Raw genomic sequence first — 25,087 nt, 5'->3', positions numbered from 1 at the left:
TTGGGTCACAACAACCCCATGCAGCGCTACAGGCTTGGGGAAGAGTGGCTGGAAAGCTGCCCGGCAGAGAAAGACCTGGGGTGCTGGTTGACAGCCGGCTGAATATGAGCCAGCAGTGTGCCCAGGTGGCCAAGAAGGCCAACAGCATCCTGGCCTGCATCAGAAATAGTGTGGCCAGCAGGAGCAGGAAGGTGATTGTTCCCCTGTACTCAGCACTGGTGAGGCCGCACCTAGACTACTGTGTTCAGTTTTGGGCCCCTCACTACAGGAAAGACATAGAGGTGCTGGAGTGTGTCCAGAGAAGGGCAACCAAATTGGTGAGGGGCCTGGAGCACAAGTCTTATGAGGAGCAGCTGAGGGAGCTGGGGCTGTTTAGTCTGGAGAAGAGGAGGCTGAGGGGAGACCTTATCGCTCTTTACAACTACTGAAAGGGGGTTGTAGCGAGGTGGGTGTTGGTCTCTTTTCCCAGGTAAAAAGCAATAGGACAAGAGGAAATGGCCTCAGGTTGTGCCAGGGGAGGTTTAGATTGGATATTAGGAAAAATTTCTTTACTGAAAGGGTTGTCAGATATTGGAACAGGCTGTCCAGGGAAGTGGTGGTGTCACCATCCCTGGATGTGTTCAAAAAACATGTAGACAAGGCACTTCAGGACATGGTCTAGTGGGCATGATGGTGTTGTGTTACAGTTGGATTCGATGATCTTAAAGGTCTTTTCCCACCTAAATGATTCTATGATTCTTTGATCCTTAGAATGGAGAAAAATGTCAATATTAAATCTATAGGTTAGGCTCAGTCTTGCCTTGATGTCCTTGCTTGGGGAAAACTGCAATAGATATCTTACTAAATCAGTGGGAGGTCTGGAAAAATAAGGAATTAATTAGGAAACAGGAGCACAGCTAGCATATAAATACATAAATAATGAATGAAAATAAGATACATGCACACAAAGCAGAACACTTTTGCCTTGTTGATAGTTTCACACATATGCTTATTGAAACTTTGTTGCTGTTTGTTTTTTTAGTAAAAGTCTTTTAGCTGATGCTGCTAAAGAGGTGCATGGCAAGTTTAAGGACAGAGAACTATGGTTTAGATCTGCCCATATTTTTGTGGAGGGAAATGGGATTTTGGCAGCAGGAAGGGAAAGTTTATACAGAGAAGTAATCTAACAATCCTAAAAAATAAATCAATAACGTCCCATAAAACTGTCTTGGAACAGAATTTTATTATCTTTTTTTCTTATATTGTTCTCCAGGGAAAATTAAGTCCTATTTATTTGATATTTTTTTTTGCCTGTGTGAAAACACAAGTATTTGGAGAAAAAAGCAACAACATACATTAAGCAGCACCAAAGTGCCAGCACCAAACCATTAAATTTGATGTTGTAGTCCTTGTCAGTTATCTATCAACCTTATCATATTTTGAGCATGACCTGATTTCATAAAACAGGTTACAAGATGTAATTTCCGTGAAGCTCAATTTGCTTCATTTGCTTTTGATGTCATTATTCTCCCTCTTCACTGACTTCCTGTGTATACAGGATGCTTAAAATACATTTAATTAAATAAAGTGACATGGGAATTCTCAATATCTAATGACATCATAGAATGTATTTTAATTTTGCTTTTTAATTCCCTGTAATTTTGCTTTAGAAAGGAAAGAGATATAGCATCTCCCATCTCTTTAAGTATTCTTAAATGTCACCACCTCTAAACGCTGTAAAATCCTTGATGTTCTACAGTATACTTTGCAAAACACGTAATAGGGATGACTTGCCAAGAAAATTTGAAATTCATCATCAGAGTTGTATGACGTAGCTAGTTTGTAAACTGTGTACACTGCCTATTGGTATGGTTTCTGCCAGCAGTTGATCCTGTTAACACTTAGTCACTGTAAGTCTCTGTGCTGAGCTGCAGTTCCAGGCATGATGTGATGAGATCAGAATCTCAACTTTCACCAAAAATGAAAGTATCTTTCTAGGTGCAAAGACTGAAATAAAGACTGAGGCAAAAAGGTGAATCAGACTATTTATCTAGACTTTTAACCCTTTTGCCATCCCAGAATAGAAGAAAGGAAGGGAAAGGGATGTCTAGCATGAGTAAAGCCATGAGAGTCTTAGAGGTGAATCATGATTTACTTTTTAGGGGCTCTGGATTCAGACCAGCTGTACACTGCTATGTGCAAAATACACATTAATATTTAAAGAAAGAAATGTATTTGAAAAAACCCAGTTTATCTCTCTGTGTCACAACCTTAACATTTACCATTTTAAGATAATAAGTTATCTATTCCAACAACATAGTCCTAGACTACCAATGGCCATACGATTTTCTATTTATCTATACAAAAACATTTAAAATAATTATACTGAGATCTCAACAAAAAGGAAAAATGCTTTGCTAGTTCGTACCACCTCCCTGCATACTGATATTTCACATAAACTATGACTGGACTAGATGTCAGCAAATCTAGGAATATCTGTGCTCACCTCAGGCTCTGAAAGCCATTGGGACAATCTGCCAAGCTCATATGGCTTACCAAAACCTAAGCCTGTCATAGAGAAAAAACAGAGTATAAGTAGACTTCTAAAATAAAAGTTGTGGTTGTGACATGAAGTAATTATTTTGCAGTGGCAAGATACAAAAAAGACTGGGGTTCTTTTTGCATTGTACATGTTACTTACACAGCAATTTAAATGCTTAAGCAATGAAAAAGGAGGATGTCGACCATGTGGTATTTGTAAAAATTGATCACCACAAGTCAGGTGGTGAGCGCATCTGATTAAGCTTTCAAAAAAACACTGACATTTCTCAGCACTTAACAGTAACAGCCAACACCTTTCAGTGTCAAACCTTAAATAGGCTGCAGTTCTTCAACTGTTTTGAAAGGTTTAAATGAAAATGTCTGGAATTCAGGCTGATTCAGTAGTTCTGTATAATTTGAGTGAACAGGCATAGTTTTCCTGTCTTACAAAACGGTATGGTTGCAAATTGCATCTAAATTCTGAAAGAAATCTTTTTCTATCATCAGTAAGTCTAATTTCTTAAGGGCAACAGAAATAAAGATAATGGCATTGTGACAGTATGATCACTTTTTAACTAGTTGTAAAATAAAAAAAAAAAAGGGTAGTTTGATTCTGCTGAAAACCAGCAAGGCAGAAAGACGGAACAAAACATGAAGCAACAAGTTGTTCCTGCAGAATTTTAAGAGAAAATTATTCAGTAAAATGATCATTATTTGTAAAATTTACCCTAGCAGCAGAGTTTGCTTAATACTGTCTCCCAGCCAGAAATAGTATTTATTTTTGCCTGACATAGCCATTGTGAAAGTATGCTACACCCCAGCATTAGTATTTACAAAGCCAGAAAGAAATCCAGGCTGTATTGAAATGCATGAAAAAAATTTGTAGGCTTTAATATGGAAAGTATCAATCATTAGGGCTTCCTAATCTACCAAAGTAAAGCAACAGAGAAGGTAAAACTCGGAAGAAAGCTGCATTTGACATTTTGTACCTGTAATTATTATGATAGTTTTATCCTCCATCTCCCTGGTGGTTTTTAGTTTCCAGCTGATGCTAGTTTAAGTGCAAAACTTTTAACAGTGATCGACATTTGTTATTTGCTGCTTTTTTCCCCCAAAAAAGTCTATTTAAATGCAAATGCTAAAATTATCAATCTTACAGGACACTGAATATTATGCATTACACTACTGCAAGTAACGCCTAGCATAACGGAGCCCTGACACCCCCCAAACCCAGTGTTTCCAGGCACATGTAAATACGACACTATAAATGGCTTATGTTGAGGATACCTGTTCATTATTATTACTACAAAATTTGAGTTTGTTCTATTTTCTCCATTTCAAATCATTATGTAGAATGTCCATATATAGCTCATGCTTTACTAATAACTTCCCATAATTCTTTATTTATTACATATTCACTAAATATACCCTGATTTACCTTTTTATGTTTGTACCTCCAATACTTAGGTTTTTTAAGTGTTCATCAATATTTCTGAAGAATTGGCTGAAAAACGTTAAGCAAACTGTTGCAAAAATAGAAAATAGTAAGCTGTTTGAAAAAACTGGCATCAGTAATATCTCTGATATAGTCATATTAAAATGCCAGAACAGGATTATAGCTTCTGTGGAGTTATTTGCTCTCACTTGCATTTCTAGGGGCTCTCATGTGAGAATTTCTTGAAATACAATGTATAATCAAAATACCATGTTCTTTTTCAATTAATAATTAGAATTACTTTGTATTAAAATTAATTAATTTTTCTCATGTGTGTATTCATCTTTATGAAAAAAACAGTGCACAGCAATAATCACAACCGGAGTTCCTCTGTTTTCATTGGCATAATTGTTCTATTTTCTCATCTTTTTCCTGTCCTGAGAGGTAAGACACCAGAAGGATGCAAGTGGGATTTTTCCTTCCCTTTCTTATCATTTATGTTCATGGCTTTAAGAAAGAATTCTAGTGGCAAGTCTTCTGTTTTTGAGAGAAATTGAGAAATTATTCTAGCAGCTTTCACATTATACTTCTACTGCTTTTCCCTTCCAGTGAATCCTTACATGTAGCAAATCTTAGAGATGATGCTCCAGAGACAAGTGTAGCACCTAGCCCAACAGGCCAGGCAGAACCAGTGCTGCTGTTGAATCAACAGATGCATGTGTTGCCCCAAAGAGAAAGCATACTACTGAAGAGAAATAGAGGTAACTGACTAAAATCAGAGGGTTACATGCAGTCCTTTTGTTTGATGAATTTAATGTAACTCTGCAAATCCTATGCCAGTCATGAATATTCAGAAAGTCAAGTCCTGAGCTTTTTAGAGGGCTAAATCTACTTCCTTAATTAAATGATGGCAAAAGTAATATACACATAATAGATACAGTTATTCAAACCTATTAAAATCAATGCTAACTTCCTACAAGTTTTGAGATTTCTTAATTAGAGACAGAATAATTGGTATAGAAATTAATTGTGTTCCTCCTTAAAGTTTAGAGATTTTATTATTATTACCTCAATTTTGAACATCACAGGGTACATTCTTTTTTCATATTTAATGCCACAGGTAGCACTGATGAGCTGCTACACTCATAATTTTAGCCCTATTACAGAAACTCAATTGTTCAATTCCATTGAAATAAATGGGATCAACCAGGTAAATGGTCATGAACATGACTGAAGATAACACAAACTGTTCTTGTCTATTCATATCTAAAATTATTTTAGGTATGAATTAGATTGTGTGAGTCCTCAAAAAGAGGTGAGTTTTGTAAGGTGGAAAGTAAAGAATGTATTGTAAAGAATGATAGCATGTAGTTATCAAAGGATGATCAGATTGGCAACACAGCTAATACCCCCAAAAAGTTGTAAAATGAAAGGGAATGGATCTTCTGGATGATGTAAAATTGTGTCACATAGAAATCTGCTGGTTTCTCAATAAAAACCCATATTTTCCTATTTTAGTAAGCTCATCTCTTTTGACCACTGTTCAAAGACAAAAAAATTAGTATAGTATTCACAGTAAAAGTGTGTGCTAGTAATCTATCCTTCAGAGGTAATGGGAAAAACTTTCAATGCTGTGTACAACTTCTGAGAATTTTTTTTAATAAACAGCTGTTTTTTATAACTCCTGAGACACCAAAAGAAACTAATTACACTATTGAGCAAAACTATACAACGTAAAACACCAGGACAGGTAAGAGAGCTTCCCTATGACTGGGTGTGCACGTTTCAGCAATGCACCTCCAAAAGTCCTCCTAATAAGGCTTCAAAGAGTTTATTTGCTTATTAAAAAAAAAAAAAAAAAAAATAATAATAACCAAAAGTTACAGCTGAAACATTCAAGATCATAAAAAATAGACAAGTGCTACTTGAAAAAAAATAAATTATACAAGACCTTGTTTCTACCTGTCCCTTTCAATATGTATCAGCCAGCCTAGCAGTATGGTATGGCCTGAAAGTTACATGATGAAAATGGTCCATAACAATGCAATGCAAGGCTTGTATAGCTTTCAGTATGGCTGTACCTTTGGTACTGTAAATTGCTTTATAACTCCATAGACGTCATTAAAGCTCGAACAATTTGCATCATCTAAGTATGTGGATCCAAATGTTGGGAGACCTCAAAGCTTGCTGAACAAGCATTAGCCCATTCCACAAGAAAATGTAATTGAAAGAAATCCTAAGAAACTCTCATTTACTCTCAGTTAATATTTATTTCTTCCAAAGAACAAACATACAGTCATATTTTTGTATTTGCCTAAACAACAATAGACAGACCTAAAAATATTCAGAAGTTCTGTAACAATTGATTGTAGAACATCTCAGAGCTTAAATTAACTCTATCCAGCTCCCTGAGTAAAATTCTGGTTTTAAATAACTAAAAGTGCAAATGAAGATAGAAATTCTTTGCTGAAGTATTCAGCCTTTTGTCATCCTTGGCTTATCAAGAAAATACCAGGGAGAAAAAAGGAAAGACAGACTTTCCTAATTCTTTCTTATTTTTACCACCTGCAAATCATATGTCTGTCCACTGAAAAAATAAAAACAGACTGTTATAAATGTAGGATGTAGTAAGGGCAAAGGAAAGAAGTTAGACTAATTTCATTTTTTCAGATTTCAGAAAGCCTTAAAATTAAATCCAAAGATTCATATTCTGAGGAAATTGGTTTATTTTACTTTATATTGCAACTCAACTTTCAGAGAATTAAAATCAATTGCAAACATTCCATTGGAGTAAAATAAACAGAGAAAAGTGTGTCTGAACTTAATTTTGATTAAAATAGAAAATATATTTAACAAAAAGGAAACAACTTTTTAACTTACCAGCTTGACCAAGTGTATACTCCTGATATCTTGTTCCTATTCTGTTTGTGGCTGTACAATTATACCGTCCAAAATCACTGTCAGATGTGGGAGCAATCTTTAAAATGAATAGTTTGTAAATATTAGTTTCTAATCAACGATGAAAGTTCTTTAAAAAAATCAGAAATGCAAATACATTCTCCTTAACCAATATGCAAATGCATTCTTACTTCAGCCTATCCAGTATGTTCTCCAAATACAGATCTAAATACACCCTTTTTTGTCTTCCCCTTCTCAAATTCAAATGAGGAAATGAAATAATGGAAAATAATTCATGTTTACAATTTCACTCTTAAACAAGAAAAAAATCTAATAAAGTTCACATTTTTTTCACCAATATTGTTTGCACAAACTGTTATTTTGACTGAAATAAGCAATGAAAGGTCTGAAAATTGCTGATTCCTATAGATGATGAAAAAATAATATTTTACTTTTTCTTTTTTTAGGATTTGCAATACACCAGACATTTGGGGGGGGGAATATGATGTAGGGGATGTAACTCAACTGCAAATTCAGGTGAATAAGGATTTAAGACAGAACAGATAATAGATACCACAGGGAGCTAATGCCTTATTGGAATTCAGGTTGCTTGACCCACTGTTTGGGTGACAGTAGAATGGAAGAGCACTTAGAGAACCACAGACTGTAAAGCATATTTTGAGTTGTTAAGCTTTACTTAAAAAAACCCAGACCCTAAAGATGACCTCCAAACAAGAGTAAGTCTCTTTAAATATATATATCTTCTACTACAAGAAATGAGGTTACTTGTTTGGACTTTAAGAAAAAAACCATAGTTTTTTTCAGTGGACTGTACACCTCTTTCTTGGGATCTGAAGTAGGTCCCCCACTGTGATTACCTCTATAGCTTCTCAACCTTTTTTCCTATGGCAACTGAGAAGCTTATGCTCAGACATAAGCCTGGTACTAGATAGAAATGGAGAAAACTAAATTTTTCACATGTGTGGAGGAAGACAGTATGTCATCCCTGTAACAGGTGAGACCAGGGCTGGAGACACTGCTTACACTTTGTTGTGAAATGATTAATTAAGGATCATGATTTGCTATACACTATTGCTGAGTCGTTCACTGGCTAGTCAAGTTAACAAAGTAAACAAGGTCCACTCTTTGTCCTCTGCCTTCTCAGGTTTTGTTCTCACATGTACCTTTTAGATAACAGAAGTTTAGTTCTTATTTTACCTATGCCTCCATGAGGGAACAGTTGTTATCAAAGTCAATTGCAGTTTATTATCACTTTACTCTTCTGCTTTGTTCTTGACTGAAACCACACAAATCTTTTTGTATATACCAAGCACCTACCAGGTAGTCACTTTCATTTTTAGTATTAACCTGATGGGTTAGTTTTATATTTATTTATGTATTTATTTACTTGCAAGAAACACAAGTTACATTTTTGTTCACTGCAGATGAAAAACTGAGCACGAGTCATACAAATAAGGTTCATGTTCCCACTGCTCACAAGAAATCTGGAGATAAATCAGTTCATAAATAGTTGTTTTTTTTAAAAAGAGCTTTAGTTATGAAACTGTAAGTCTTATCCTTAAATGCACTCTGTAGTACTTGCAATGGTACCAAGCTGAGGAAGAAATTAATGTCACCACATTGTTTTGTATTTTAAGCCTTACCTCTAGAATCAACTTTCTCCCTGTACTGTAGGTCTTCAGATGTGTTGTATTTTTTACTGGTAAAACTAATTTTCCTCTTCTCCACTGAACTGAGGCAGATGGATTTGCTAACACTTCACAGCTTATATTGATGGGATTGCCTTCCCAAGAGTAATACATGGTTTGATTTGACACAAACATTGGAGCATCTGGAGAAAGGAAGTAACACACAAACATATTAACTGTTTTAGTAAAACAAACCATATACCTCTATCCAAGCATTCATGTTCACATAGAAATTTCAATTGATTGCTGTATCAATTTATAACGGAAGATGTAAATATCAGTATTCAGCCTTCAGTTTCTTGAGCTTTTATTTTGGTAGCTTTCTCCTCTCCTGAAACTGTTTGAGCTGAAATTCTCAGGAATAGAATACCTGCTAATTGTATTTAGCATTAGGCAACATCAGGCCCCATTATCTCAGAAATGACAAAGAACATTTCTTCCTGAAAATGAGCAACTCTTCAGCCAGATGCTTGTATGAAAAACAGGGGGGGGTGCGGGGGGGGGGGGGGGGGGAGGGGGGTAACTTATGAAACTTATATATATAACCTGTTTATTTGCTGATTTTGTAGTGTCTTCTTTTGCTATGGAGAAATTACATTCAGTCTCCAAATTTTCATATATGTGTAAGAGATTCACCCATTTCTCACTGGAACTATCTTATACTTTATGAAATCTTTCTAAAGAGAGCTATTTAGTTGTGTGAATAAACCTAGAAGAAAAGAATAATAAAAGAATACCTAAAATGTTGCAATGTTACTCTACCTACTTCAGAAAAAAATACTGTGTTTATCAATACACTATTTGGGATAAACTTTATACCAGTTCCTTATGAAATCATCAAGCTACAGACAAGCAAAAAGATAGTGCATCTTCCTTACAAACCTGCCTATAAACGGCTACATTAAACATATAGCCAAATAGTGAGTCTGACACAAAGGAAACTGCTGGTTTGTGAACTAACTATGATTTCCAAATCACAATGCCAGTAGTGACAAGAATTTTCTATTCTACTCACTATTTCTCTGGATAGCAGGAACAGTTTAATGGTTGCAAGAAAATGAGAGGTAGTAGATCCTTCCCTGCTCTTCTACTTATGTCTTGGGTAAGCCATATTTTTTGTCTATCAAATATTTATTTGTAAATAATTTTTTTTTTAATCCCACTCTTGTTGTATTTTAAGAGTATTAAGAAAATATTCTTTATATTACTGAAAGTCAAGGAAACTCTCTAGCACTTTAATTCCAAAAGAGAATTATCAATTACAGCTAGTGTCATGGTATCTCTTTTTCATATTTAAAATATATTTATGCATATATTTTTATTTCGATAAATAGCTCCTAAATGTTTCTAGATATGTCTCTGGAAATTCTACTCTAGTCTTCTCACGAACAGCTTAGCTTTAGGCTAGAAAATTGCTAATAGGTCTATCAGAGACCAGAACTGAGCACATTTAACTAAGTAGTAAGATTTAGCTTCAGGAATGGTTTAAAACTACTTTGTTGTTTCTGAAATACCCACTTTCAACTTCTTTCTGTGTTCAGCTTTGTCAAAAAGCATAACTTTTTGGTGACACTATGCTGCTGTTGCATACATGCATACAGGCTTTGACCAAAAAGAACTGTTATCAACAGAAGTTTTAAAGCACAGATCAAGGCTGCTACATTGATCAACGCCAGCAGCATTTTTTTAAATAACTATTCAGCCCTTATTTTTGTAGGAAAGCAAGTGATTTCATCTAAATATGTAAAGTATGTCTTCCTATGAATTTATTTATCAGATACAGGAGCTCATCTTTCTTTTCCAAATCTTTTAATAAGTAATTCTATTGCTTCTTGATTTTCACAGACCTTTAAAAAAAACATATTTCATCATCTAAGCATCTTAATGCAAAGAATGGACTATCAAAGAGTCTTCAGGATGTGACACCTTACACTAGTGGACCTCTATGAAGAAAAAAGCAAACTGCATATGCCTGGTTTATGGTTAAGTATGGTCAAGAATCTCAGAATATCAAGAGTCAGAGCCTTGGCTTCTCCTCTGGCAATGAAGTTAGTGGTGGGAGCCACTTGAAGTAAAACGGCACAAACTGACTTCTGCCTGGCAGACAGTCTTTGCACCTAATGTGTTAGAAATATGGATCAGAAACCTCATCAGAGCATTCATAAGGCACAAAATGTGGTTACTTCACAACAAATTTTAGATAAGAACTCTCTTCCAATGCACAATTTCTCAGAATAAGTTCACTGCATTAATGAACATTAATGAACATGGAAGATAGAAAGATATTGTGTCTAAACCTGACTAACTTTCCTTCTTAGGTAACATCATGGTGTTTGATGCTCTCTGTTGATTTAAATACACATGTGGCAAACTCGTATCCTATTTTAAAAGTCTTACAAATGAAGAAGTAGCATACACTTTTCTATTGCAGGTACAAGCATTTAGGAGAAAAGGCACTTTCAGTTCAGACTGCTGTCTCTTCTAAAGCTAGATTTGGATGCCTATAGTATCTAATTATTTATAATTTAAAAGAAAAGGTGAGTTATGGACTGCCATCTATACATGACTACAGATACTAACAGACAGTTATAACATCATAAACCAGAAATGGGACTAAAAGTCCATCAAATAAATATATATCCCAAAATCAAAAACTCCCAAATATAAAGCATTCCTAAACAAAAAGAGCTTCACATTTCCCCCCTCAGAAAGTCTGAGTAAAAAGGCTTTGCAGCCATTTCCCCGGCAGCTGAAACTTCCAATATAGCAAAAAGAAGAGGACTATGCTAATGGCTTGATTGAGACAAACTGTCTTAAGACAGATGATTTTTGATTCCTAGTCAGGAATAGATTAAGAAACCTGGAGTGATGTTTCACACAGAGAAAATAACTCTGGAAATAATTTTTTTTACAGTACAAATAAAAGATATTTTACGTTTCTTAGAACATAAAAAAAATGAGTTGGAAGGGAATAACTGGTTTATAAAGATATTTTGGTTTTTTTCTTGTATGCTATTCATCACTAACTGTATTATATTATGCTTAAATGGTTACGGAATTAGTATTTATCAAATAGAAGCACACAATATGTCTAATATAAAATAAAACATCAAAAAATAACAAACCCTTAGAGCTAAGGCTTTGAAAACATAAGGTTGACTATTTGATATGTCTACAAAATCTGATCCCTCCAGTTTTATAGAATAACTAAGAAACAAATTAAATTAATAAACAGAACATTTATCAAGAATCTATCAAGTGGAAATGAAGTATAACCAAGTCAAAATGAGAAGGTGGACCTTCTCATATGTTAACATATGTTAAGGATACTTAAATACAATATATGTACTGTATAAAAAGAAAAAAGCTTCAATGCCTTGTGAGAAAGTTAAAACCATTCAAAAATAAAAATATGCTCTGCTTAGCTTCTGTGTAACTCAGTATTAATTATCACCTGACAAAAGATCAATTCCAAGTGTAAATGAACTGTTCTTTTTAAGCTTTTGTACGTAAAGTACTACCAGTTAAGACAACATACTGGATTTCTAAGTAGCTAAATACAGAACTAGGAGCTTGAATACACTTAATTTTTAAAAAGGCAACCCTGATGTTATTTATCACATCTGAAACTTATGACACTCTACTGAAAAAAAAAAGAGACAAACTGCAGAATAAGTACAAACACTACTGTTCATATTAGTTAGTGTAGGCACGCAATAAATCATAGAATCATAGAATGGTTTGGGTTGGAAGGGACCTTAAAGATCATCTAGTTCCAACCCCCTTGCCAAAGGCAGGGACACTTTCCACCAGACCAGGTTGCTCAAAGCCCATTCAACCTGGCCTTGAACACTTCCAGGGATGGGGCATCTGCAACCTCTCTGGGCAACACCTCCCAGTGCCTCACCACCCTCACAGTGAAGAACTTCTTCCTTATATCTAATCAGAAATGACCTTCTTTTAGTTTAAAACCATTGCCCCTTGCCCTATCACTAGAAGCCTTGGTAAAAAGTCTCTCTCCATCTTATAAGCCTCCTTGACATATTGAAAGGCTGCAATAAAGTCTCCCTGGTGCCTTCTCTTCTCCAGGCTGAAGAATCCCAACTGTCTCAGCCTTTCTTCATAGGACAGGTGTTCGACACCCTGATCATTTTTGTGGCCCTCCTCTGGACCCACTCTAACAGGTCCATGTCTTTCTTGTGCTGGGGACCCCAGAGCTGGACACAGCTCACAAAAGCTGAGCAGAGGGGCAGAATCACCTAGAATCATAGAAACATTTTGATTGGAAAAGACCTTTAAGATCATCGAGTCCAACCGTCAACTATGCCCGCTAAACCATGTCAAGTGCCTTGTCTACACACTTTTTGAATACTTCCAGGGATGGTGACACCATCACTTCCCTGGGCAGCCTGTTCCAATGCCTGACAATCCCTTCAGTAAAGAAATTTTTCCTAATATCCAATCTAAACCTCCCCTGGTGCAACTTGAGGCCATTTCCTCTCGTCCTATTGCTTGTTACCTGGGAAAAGAGACCAACACCCACCTCGCTACAACCTCCTTTCAGGTAGTTGTAGATAGCAATAAGGTCTCCCCTCAGACTCCTTTTCTCCAGACTAAACAATCCTGGTTCCCTCAGCTGCTCCTGATAAGACTTGTCCTCCAGGCCCCTCACCAGCTTTGTTACCTCCCTCAACCTGCTGGTGATGCTTCTCTTTATGCATCCCAGGATACAATAAAGTTCATAAGTACTGTTATAAGCTTGAATGGTGAAAGATGGAGCATTATTTTGGAGACATGAGGCAATACAAATGAAAAAGATGCTTCGAAGGAACAAAGACTATATCACAAAGGTATAAAATTAAACAAAACTATTCTATGAGAGTAGGATTCTATAAGCAATTATAACTTTAGAATGGCATTTTAGAGTAGTTAATATTATGTCACTAACATAAGTTAAACTCAACCTGTTCATTTTCCCAAACAAGAAAGAAATTGACAGGTCAGCATTCCAATTAGGAGAAGTGGTTCTGGATAACCTGCATAAGACAGCTAAGTAAGAGAAGCAAACTCTGACCTGAAAACTGTCTCTAGCATTTAGATATCTTTTTTAGGTATAATATCTGAGAACAGTGATTTCAAGAACAAGCTAATACATCATCTGTCTCATCCAGAATGTAATTCAATTAATGACTTTAAAAATCCAGCTCTGGAGTATGTTCAGTACTATACACAAAATTGGATATGGCAAATGACCTAATTCAGGACGTGTTCCAGACAACTATAATAGCAAACTAGTGTACAGAATCAGATTTGCACTTCTTAATTTAAGGTTTTCAAACTTTTGGACATTTGTTCCTCAAATAATTTGTTTTCCTGGATCATACAATGAAAATACATGACAGATTGTCAGGTCTAAGACACTGGAACATTTTGTGTAGTATATTACTGGAAGCCTCCCTCTTAGATGGTTAATACTGACATAGGTTTCCCATCATCAAGGACTTTAATAAACCACATCCTCTAGCAAATCCAGTAATTTCCTTGCCACCACTCCTGTAAAAGTACCTTAATTTTTTGTAACTCTGCCACAATTTGGTTAACAGCCATCTATCTTTCTCTTGTATTTTCTCCATACCTGTTTCACAATAGTCAATATTCTGGAATTAATAGCTTTTCCTTTTTGATAAAGTAGAACAACCTCCCAGACAGGTACAATAATTGTCACATATTCCTTGTAACAAAAAGTAATATTAGAAAGACTTAACAAATGAGGCCAGGTGATTAGATTTTAATATATAACTGTCCTTGATAGGAAGATAGGAACTACAAAGCTTCAGGGTTACCAACTTTTACAATTTTACTGCGACTATCATGATCATGTGGCTGCAAAGAAAAATGTGCAAGATCTGCATGTGAAGTTTCCAAATAGAAAAGCTAATGAAATGTATCATACACTAGGTTTTAAATTACCATGATATTAGCTAAAACCAGAGGTTTTTTTCAGAATCCAGCTCATCATTTTTGCAGAGGTACATGTTTCTTTTACAGCAAGTGACAGAAAACGCCACTCTCAGTAATGTTTCCTTTCCCCCTCCCCATTCTCTTGGTTACTCTCAAAATGCATTACATTAAAACATTATTATTCAATAGTATCATAGACTACCTGCAAATTAGACAGTTTATGCAAGAGTAAGAGCCTCCTCTTACTGCCAAGCAGTACTAGTCCCTGATAGCCTTGACTATGATATTATTTTTAATATCCAAACACCACACTAATTTCTTCATTTCCATAAACATAGACTAAACTTAGCTATCATGAAGATAAGGTCTCTTTCTTCTAGATCAAAGTATGTTGTTGATAATGGCACCTTCAACCATAAAAAATGATGAGCAATGAATACATGCATAGTCCTGGTGCTTGGTGCTGCCAGATTCACAGAAATTCAATGTATCTATTTTTCTTCGAGTTCCACTTGACATTAAGGAATTGTATTTGGTTGATCACTTTAAAAAAACAAACAAACAAACAAAAAAGCCCAACCAAACAAAAAAAAAACCACCCAACCAAAACCCACAAAACAAAACAAACAAAAAACCCAAGAAATTTTGGTTTCATAGAAATATCTGTTGTGAACTTATAAACCTGTCTAAAATGATCTAAACCTGTCTAAAATAGGAGAAGAAATTATAAAGAAATCATAGCTACGTAAAATAAGCTAAGTATATCAATAGTGATATTTAAAAGAAACTGTCCGCAAGTATCTATGTCATTTTTTAAGTCAGTAAATCACCAAGAACACTGGCCATCAGAACTAGGACAGGAAGACTCCCCCTACAGATCTCTCACAACAGCAGCAATTTTTATTTTAGTAATAAAATGATCAGGTATTGCCAATTACTGACACAATATTTTTGGATGGCACCAATTTGTGTCAAAATTTCAATTGTTATATGTATTCCAGGACAGAATTACTGGAGTAAGTTAGGATGGCTAGACTTCTGACATCATATATTAGATTACATAATTATCTTATAGTCAAAAATGAAAAACTACAATGCCTTTCTCAAACCAGGATTCTAACCCCCATTTCTCTTCCTGTCCTACTTTTCACATTTTCGGAATAAAATCCAGCTTCATATCTTTACCTTCTGTATTTTCCTACCTGTCATTCTCACCTCCACAACATGCCTCCTAATCTATCTATCTGTCTCCTATATTCCTAAATCATAATTATTGTTCCTGTATGGAGCAAGGACTCTCATCCTCATTATTTCCTTAGTTAATTTTTATGCAAAATGCTGTCCAGAAAACAACAACAAAAAATCTCTAAGAGACTTTAAGGAACAGACTAAAAAACCCAAAGAGCACTGCTCAAAATACCTTGCATATCCAAATCCACTTAAAACATGTGGTCCCCTGAACCTATACTTTATATCCCTCAGACCTCCAGTACAGTGTGCTCAAACTCATGCAGTATTTTCCTCTTTACATTAGCCCTGTGCTGTTCCCAGTGCATCCTACAACAGCAGCTCAGAGGCAGGCTCTGTGGTATAGTGGGACCTGGCCTCAGATGCTGCAACCAAAGCTACATGTCTCGGGTTTACTGTAAACAATACTGGAGGTTTCTCTTTCAAGCATGTACTGACCTAGCAGCTTCAGGATGCTCCAACACAACTGAAGATTATTTAAAGATACCAACTTCAAGTAATGGTAAGTATTTTGCAATTAAGGGAAGTTAACTGAGAAAAAAAATGTTGAGGTTACAAGTGTCAATTTAAGGTATTTCATTTTGTTCAAGTTTCAACATCACACTTATTATACCACCTGATTATTTTCTTCATAATTCTCAGATGCGTTGCTTCTGCTCTGCTGGATCTATCTTGGAGGTATAGGGAAGGACAAAGGCCATGTTGCCTTTTTTTCATTCACAGGTCATCATTGCAAAATATAAATTACACTTAACATAGTATGAAATGACTTGCAAAACTGTTGAATTTTGGACGTATGAAAACCAGTTTAAAATTTATGCATTAATTATCAATGTAAACATTTAACATGTTTAGTCTGTAAGACTGACTCATGAAGTAGAACCATCTTCAAGGAAACATCAGAAAATTCTTTCTCTTTTTTTTTTTTTTTTTTTTTTACCTTTACTTTTCACAGTTGCTTACGTGAAAAATTATGTCAGCAAGAAAAGATGCTGAGGCATATATACCTAATAATAGAATGAGTACATTATTAGAAGAGAAACAGAATAAAACCTAAAATATTTTATTCATTTAAAATTGTGTTCTTCTATTAAAAGAAAAATAGCCAACATGTTATTAAAAATCTACTTAAAATGACATCAAGCTCATTGCAAGGTCAAAAAAACCCATGCAGTAGAGAGCTCTATTAGGTAAAAATGTAGAGAAATTCCTAACATGAAAATCACATTTTAACAAGTCATTAAGACATATAGGCCAATAGTTTTTACTATGGAATTCCTGTTCTAAAATATTTTTACACCCTTTTGGGCTAAGGAACAGGTAGATTTACTCTACAGATGAATAAAGTACAATTTTAGCCACTTTGCCACACTTACTGTTGCAACACCAGAAAAAGACAACAGATGCATTCATCTCTGCTTCAGTACAGGGAGTTTTGGTGAAATGGTTTCTGCAAAGTGACTTTATGTGGTAAACCTCATCTTTTGCTCAGATGCAACATTCTTATCCCCTTTAAGCCACTGCAATGGCATACCAAATTTGCTTCTATGCAAGTGCACAAGGTAGTCAAAGAACAAAAATTTTAAATCTTACAAGTGACATTCATGAGCTTCAAAGTCACATCAAAATTGACATGTATTTAATGATGCTAAAGATTGACACTTTCCATTTTTGCTTTCTCATTTTAAGCTATAAATTTGACAGGAAGACATGTAACTAAAGCCAATAGTATTTTAATAGCAAAAATGCAAAATTTTCCAGAATATTTCAACATTTTGTTTCTCTTGATTGTTTTTTCCTGTCATTTGTGTCTTTGTTAGGCCATATGATTGCTTTTATCAGTTTTGTTTTCTGGCTGTGATAACAAGATAGGGCTTGGCCCTCATGATGAATAGCTGAAGGGAGGATATAAAGAAGATGGAGCCAGGCTCTTTTCAGTGGTGTCCAGTGACAGGACAAGAGGTGGTCCCTTCCAATCTCAACCATTCTGTGATTCTGTGAGTAGTGATGGGATGTTGCTACACTTACTTCTTTTAACAGAAACCAAATCCCAAGTATGAACTGTCTGCATTTATAATAATTTATGATAGCAGTAGGTAGCAGAAACATGTGACATTTGTCACAACATTTGTGACATCCTGCACACAGTAGTATTATTTTCACCAATTCAAAGCCCTGCATGCTTGAAGGTAAATAGAAATTGTAGCTCAATTTGTTCAACCTGCTTTTAAGTAATGCTGTATGGTTTTGCAAAGATACAAAATGAAATAGCATTAATCCAAAGAATCTGCATTAACTGCAGTGCAATACAGCTTACATAAAAGAAAGTGAAAAGCTGAAAGACTAATCGACTTGGGAAACAAAGTTCAATATTGTAATAGTAAGGAGGTTGATTTCAAATTGTGGTGGGGAAAAAAAAAAGGAAAAAAGAATGTTTTGATAAGCAGTACAGCCGTACAATAAAAACTGCACAGGTTTCTTTACAGGTAAAGACTATATTGAACAGATTACACTTTTTTTTTTTTTTTTTTGTAGTACTGAATGTTGGTATTTAACTACTGTGGAATATAACTACAAAATTCAGGTTTGGAGGAAAACCACTAGTAAAGAAAAACTTAGGATTTTTGGAAGACACTTAAAATGATTTAAATGGGGAATTTTTTTTTTAGAAATTACTTTCTAAGAAATCCTATTTGTTAACCACTCACATGGCTGATCTCATACAAAAATGTACCATATTACTGAAGGTAGTATGTTTGTTATAGTTGATTACATCACAAAACTTGAGTCTTTGTGTACAGTGAGGAAGTAGGCATTTTTGGATCATCCAGCACATCTAACAACTCCAGTATTAATATTGAAATTGGGGAATTTTAACTGTAATAGTGTGATGTGAAAACTGGTAATTGCAGCTACAAAAGTCTGTAAGTTAGGAAGTTTCCTGGGTAGTACATGGAAAAAACAGAGACCTTTCCAAAGAACATGGCTTAATACATTTTCTCCAGTAACGGGACTATTCTCCAAAGGAATTTCTGCTTGGTGATAGAGAGTAATCAGAAAGACCAGCATCTTACACAATGTGTGAACCTAGGAGTACGCAATTAAGTGCTGTGAATACTTCTGACTGTGTTAATGACAGTTTGAACAGAATGAACAGAAAACTGTAAGGGCAAGTAGAGAGCCACTTTTAAAGATCATAGACTGCTGATCATTACTGGCTTGTTTAAATCCTTTCCATCATAGTAATGCCATCAGTGCGTCCTAACTAATAATACTACAAAGAAAGATGATCCAGAATATCGAACATGTCAAGATTATGGTTTTTCATTCTCTAATGCTATCATCACAGTGAATAATTTGTGGAACCCAAGAAATAATGTGTTTTCTCATCAGAATTTTTCTTCTTTTAGTAAGGTCTGTATTATGCTTTTTAAGATTCCTTTATAGCCCTAGCACATATTTTTCAGAGTAATTATGTCTCAGCTAAAAAGACAAAAAATACCATACAGAAATGTAAGCTTCTGCATAGGAAAACTTAACTTTGAAAAACACCTGATAGGATTATATGTACAAATTGAGTTGTAATTCACTGGGATTTGTACATTTAACTTCCACAGGCCCTTCTGAAAACTTCGTCTTAGAGTATCTCCTGCTTATCTATTTTTTACCTATTTCTATCACAGTTTTTATTAAAAAAAGAAATGGCTATTTCTCTATGATAAATATATAGATAATCACTATAGACACATCTTAATACCCAATACCTAATATACAACATATATGCCACCACTCAGGAACTTTTCAATCAGTTACTTCTATTATTATTATTATTATCCAATACACACTAGGCTTCATATGTATAATCAAATTTTGCAGTTAATGAAATCCATTAGTAAATAATATTTATAATGGTATTTTTCTTTTAATGTCATTTTGATTTATTTCTCATACTTAATAAGGAAAACTAAATATAACTAAACACAAAAATTACTTTGCAGGAGGAAATCCTTATAAATGCCTCTAGGTTCCCTGCAGTTCATGTCTGTCTAGCATTTACTTCAGATAAAAGGCAGGGTTAACTGTGCTCAATTGGTATCAAACCTGATAATCTCTTCTTGTCCGGAAGAACTGCTCTTATCGTCAAGAGCAACCCCAACAGAGAACAAGGATAAAGTACAGAACCTCTGTGCAATCCTACTGTCAAAGTCTCTGATAGGGGTCAGTAAGTAAAAGGATGAGACAGGGACACCAGAGCGCTCTGTGTCTCCATTAGGCCTGTTTAATTGCACTGATGTTTAAGGATGTGATGGGAGCATGTTCCTCTTCTGACTATACAAACTGTCAAATGCATTAAAACATATGAAGAAAACTGCTGTAGTTTTGTTATTAACTTACAGAATGACATAGGTGCATTTATTAGTCCTATCTAGGAACTATGGAACAATATAAACAATTAAGTCTTGCTTATTTATTTATATTTTAATTTAAAAATAGTTATTGAGGTTTATACTAGAATATTATTAAAAATAATAAAAATTCTACTAAAATGGCTCACTAGTGATTATGCAAAGAGCCAGCCATACCTGAAAATATTCTTCCCAAAACTGGTTTTGAAGTGGAAAAAAAATTAAAATAATTGAAATTAGTATTAAAAAAAAATTAAGGGTTTTATACAATTTGGTAAATGAATATTTGGCAAAAATATTTAAAAAACCTGATAGCAACATTTGAGATTATAATTAACATTGTGAAAAAATATGACTTGGAAAATAATACAAGGAGAGTCAAATCATTTATTCAATACTGACTTCACAGAATCTCATAACACTTCCGCCAGTTTTCCCATTTTGCTACAAGAATACAAATTAGTTCTTTAAGTTTTGAACCTGTACCTTTTGCTGAAAGTCTCTAGCCTGCAACTTACAAAGTGAAGTAACTGGAATGAAGGATGACACCTGCTTCATAAAAGAACGTATTTGCAAGTTGAGAAAAGGACTGTTAGCGCTGTTAGCAACACAGCATTTTATGGAAATGGTGGTAATGAGGTTCTGAAGAGGATGTTTCATTACAGAAGTTTATGACAGAGACTAGACTGGTGGCAGATGAGGCTGGAAATAAGAGTCTTCCTCCTGGGGGCACTGTTTTACAGAACAGAAGTCTTTACCATTAGACAAGTGTTTTCTTTCCTGGGCAAGACAAATAAGCTATGCTTGCAGTTCATATACCAGTGCAAAGTTATTTCCAAGGCAAGCAAAAAACTTATTTGACTTGTTAATCAGAGTATGAACGGAGACAGACTTATATTGTATCACCCCAAAAATATTTGCTTTGCATTATAAAAATACCTGACACGTAAAGGATATGGAGAAAGTTGTACTCCTGTTATTCAAAGAACACCTGTACTGGAAAAGAAAGCAATATTTGATTTAAATCTCATGATCAGTTAAAATATTTAAATCTGAAAACTCCAGTTTTAGAAATGTTATAATTTTGTGCTACACCAAATAAAAATTTTGTTTTATACATTAAAAATAGTCATTACAATGTTTGGTATCTCTGATGATAGAATAATATTTCTATGTTCTTTTAAAACCTGTGTTTTCTCAGATGATTTCTGAACTGTAGAAAGTTTCATGTTGTATCAAAAAGTGTGTCTACCAAGGCATTAATTCAGACTTAAACCAGTATGCTATTCCATTTTCTCACAGACTATATTTGATTGTTCCCACACATATTCAAAATTAAGTCTGCCATACCATAGTGAGAATGTTACTTTAAATTCTTAGCATCTCTTCTAGAACTTTCACTCTGAAAGGTGTCTTGGACTATATTAACATATTGTATCAATCCAGAGATTTTGTTATACCCTTTAGTATGAATTCTGTGCTGTTAATAAATTCTTAAATTTCAGTTGCCTATGTTTCATAAAATATGGTGCATCCTATCTCTGTCTTCTGAATACAAAAGTTATTAATATTTCATTTTAAAGCATAATGGCTAGCCTTAATCAAACCAATATATTTCATATCACCGTGTAGAGTAGGGCATGATTTTACAGAAATTTTACAGGAAGTTCACCAAACTTGCATTTTTATCTAGGTTGTTTTTTTTTTCATTTATATTCATACATATAAAATAAATAATTATCAGTGCACCAGTGCACTCATTAAAGCAACAAATATAGTAAATTAATATGTTCCCAAAAGAATAATAATATTTTGCAAAGTTTCAAATCCCTTCATATTAAAGAGTAGCTATATTAAAGCTATTAATAAATACTGCATTTATTTCTTAGGTCTTCTGGGTTGGCAAATCTCTCCATTCCTAACATCCAATTACAACTTCGACCATTTCTTATTTTTCTTTCAGATTTATTTCCTATGTCATAACGCATTGCTTGCCTGCCAAAAAGATGGAGTATGCAACTGTATACTGAAGTCATTTTCAGAACTCCTCAGGAAATCACTCAGCACTCTGCAACTGTTATTTATCTTTCTGTGCCACATTCCAACTTCTATCTTCCTACTGGAAAGACTTTTTCCATTCAGAGTCTCAATCTCAAACAGGCTTACTCAAGCTATATTGGCAATGTAGAACAAATGTATCTAGAAAATCTCTAGCAAAATAGAACAATGATGAAATATAAAAGAAGGATTTTCTTGGTTTGGTTTTTTTTTTCATTTTTTTAAGACCTTTGCTTCATGAATTTGAAGAACAGTTTGAAGAGGCAATCTTCTGATGAATTTTTGTATATTTTAAATTTATATCTTCTGATGGGTTTCTAAAGGATCAGACTCTTTAAGCAAAAATAATCTCCTCTTCTCCTGGATAAAATTCAAGAGCTTTGAATAAAGACAATCTGTAAAAGAGATTGTCACGAACTTGTGAACTCCAGGAGGGACTACAACAGGAGCTAGAGAGTTGTTGGGGATTAGTAAATTAGAGAAATAGGAAAAAAAAACCCAGAAGACCTTGTGGAATCTTAGAAAGTTAAGCTCAAGACTGAGCTGTTGCTCAAATCAGTTCTTACCTTATCCCACTGAATACTTTTCGCACACAGCAGTTTCCAGTAGCCAGAAAATTTGAAGTTGTTAAGCTTAGCCTTAAGTTAGTGGGTAATGACACTGGCATATGATTTCAGATGAAATCCTGTCCTGCCTAAATCACCGACAAGGGTCTTGTCAACTTCAGAAAAGACAAGATTCCTCCACAGAATTCAGTATCACTAACTACAGAAGGACATGTTTTCTTAACTTATGCAAGTTTAAACATCAATTACCAGGAAAAACTGACCTTCCATTAAGAATGCACTTTTTTTCTTTTAAAACAAGCTTAAGAGAGAAAACAAAATATTAGAACTTACATTCAATATCAAGGTACATGCTCTTTTGGTGCCCACCAATTCTACTTGCAGCTTCACAGTCATATCTCCCTGAATCTGACAACTTCACATCTTTAATATGCAGTGACGATTTTCCATGCTGCCCTTTGACTTCTATACGGCCATCTGGGCTCTGTTTACATTGATTCAGGAAAAAGAAAGGTTTTATATATATATATGTATATTTATGTATGCTTTATATATTAAACACCATTGATAAGTATGACTGAAAGCATCTCTTCACCTATGGTGAAGTTATTACTGACAGCTAAACAACTTCTAAAGTTTTCAAATAAATAAATAAAAAAATAATAGAAAATATGTTCTGTTTCTACGCATTATAATCAAGGAAATAAGTACATGCTTAAAGGAACATTGTCAAGGTAAACCACAAAATGTACCCATTTATGACTGGAATAGTGAACTGCATACTCAAAACCTGTTTATGATCTCACTCAATTTATTATGATGCTGTAGTTAATGAAAATGCATACATGTAAAATCATAGTATCTTAGATTAGAGGTAGAATTATCTCTCTTGTCCTTAAAAATGTAACTGTGAAACTGAATAGAAATACCCCCTCAAACAATGATCAAAACACAAATCCAATTATAGATCTATTTTCATTATTCACATTTTCTTGTCAGAAGCTTACAATTTTTTAAAAAATAGTATCCATAAATTTAACTTGAATTTCTGGATTTCATTTCCATATCATTGCATGGAAAAAGGCAAGGGAGAAAAAATAAATGCTGGCTTCTCATCTTCTAGAACATAAATTCTGTATTTAGCAACTTTACAAAAATCCTTATCCATAACACCTCCCCATCCCCTCCCCCCAAACTATTTGAATTTCAAGAGTATAAAAATATTAGGGAAAACTAAATAAAGCAACTTAAAAAAAATCCTTTGCTTGATACTTCAACCTTCATTGAGCAGTATACCTGAGGAAAAAGAAGTTATTTTTAATCTGGTTCTGCTCTTTACTTGTTTCATAGCTTTGGGAAACTTGCTTTACTTCTTTGTTTCACTTCTTTCATTTGAGGGGAAAAAAAAGCTGATAACTATTGATATTTACTTACCTTCATTACTGAGGAAAGTGGAAAAGGGAGGGAAAACAAGTAACTATTTCATTGTATCACATTTAAACTTGAAACATACTTCAATGTCCAATCCTATAAATACATACACTCAAATTTACTGCTTTTTACACTAAATACTCACCAAGTGGCAGCTGATATTTAAGTGACTGAGCTTTTAACTCTGTGCAATTGTTTCTTCACTGAATACAGGAAAAATGCACGCAATTTAGATCTTAAAATATTTGACATAAAGCAGTTAAATAAACCATTCTGTATACCATAATTTCTATGGAAAGGAAAGTATTCCAATCCCACATCAGAATCCAAGAACACTGAATTTTGTTTCCTGTGAAAACCTCACAGCATAGGTACATAAATTAAAGTTACGGAATTCTAATGTAAGAACAAACCTAAAATCCTCTGGGGATTGGTAAAAATTAGTAACTAAAACCACTTAGTTATCTCTTATGTAATTTCTAATGCTGAAACTTCGATTTTCATTATACGTTTAAAAAAAAGGAAAGAGAAAAGTTATGAATTTACTAGTAAACATGCTACAGTACTGAATGTCATAGGTTTTGGAGGGAATTCTTGCGATAATTAAATTGAAGTTCTTGAAGTAAAACATTAAATAGTTTTATAATTTCTGATATACAAACTACTTTCTATGACATAATTAATAACAGTATTATTTACCTATGGATTATTTGCTCCTTTTTTTAAAACATCATGTCTGTCATGAAATGGTAAATCTACATTATTCGTACCTAAAATGTACATACACTTCAGCAGATTTATTTCTTATTTTTCCTTGATTACAAATATTTCCCCAAGAAGTCACATTTAAAAATG

At 34.3% G+C, this 25,087-nt stretch overlaps 1 protein-coding gene across 1 annotated transcript in view; it reads right to left on the bottom strand.

The window, feature by feature from the left end:
- The window catches only part of NCAM2 (neural cell adhesion molecule 2), a 322,614-nt gene that overhangs the window by 65,299 nt on the left and 232,228 nt on the right, over positions 1–25,087 (bottom strand). The window contains exons 9-11 of the mRNA XM_049824891.1: positions 23,135–23,285; positions 8,518–8,705; positions 6,836–6,932 (exon numbers count right to left, since the gene is read on the bottom strand). Of these exons, the coding sequence (XP_049680848.1) occupies positions 6,836–6,932; positions 8,518–8,705; positions 23,135–23,285 (436 nt within the window). The remainder of the gene's footprint in view (positions 1–6,835; positions 6,933–8,517; positions 8,706–23,134; positions 23,286–25,087) is intronic.

Source organism: Accipiter gentilis, chromosome 21 (genome assembly GCF_929443795.1).
Source record: "Accipiter gentilis chromosome 21, bAccGen1.1, whole genome shotgun sequence".
Lineage (NCBI taxonomy): Eukaryota > Metazoa > Chordata > Aves > Accipitriformes > Accipitridae > Astur > Astur gentilis.
The sequence above is the reverse complement of the archived record's forward strand: the minus strand, read 5'-3'. Positions and strand labels throughout refer to the sequence as shown.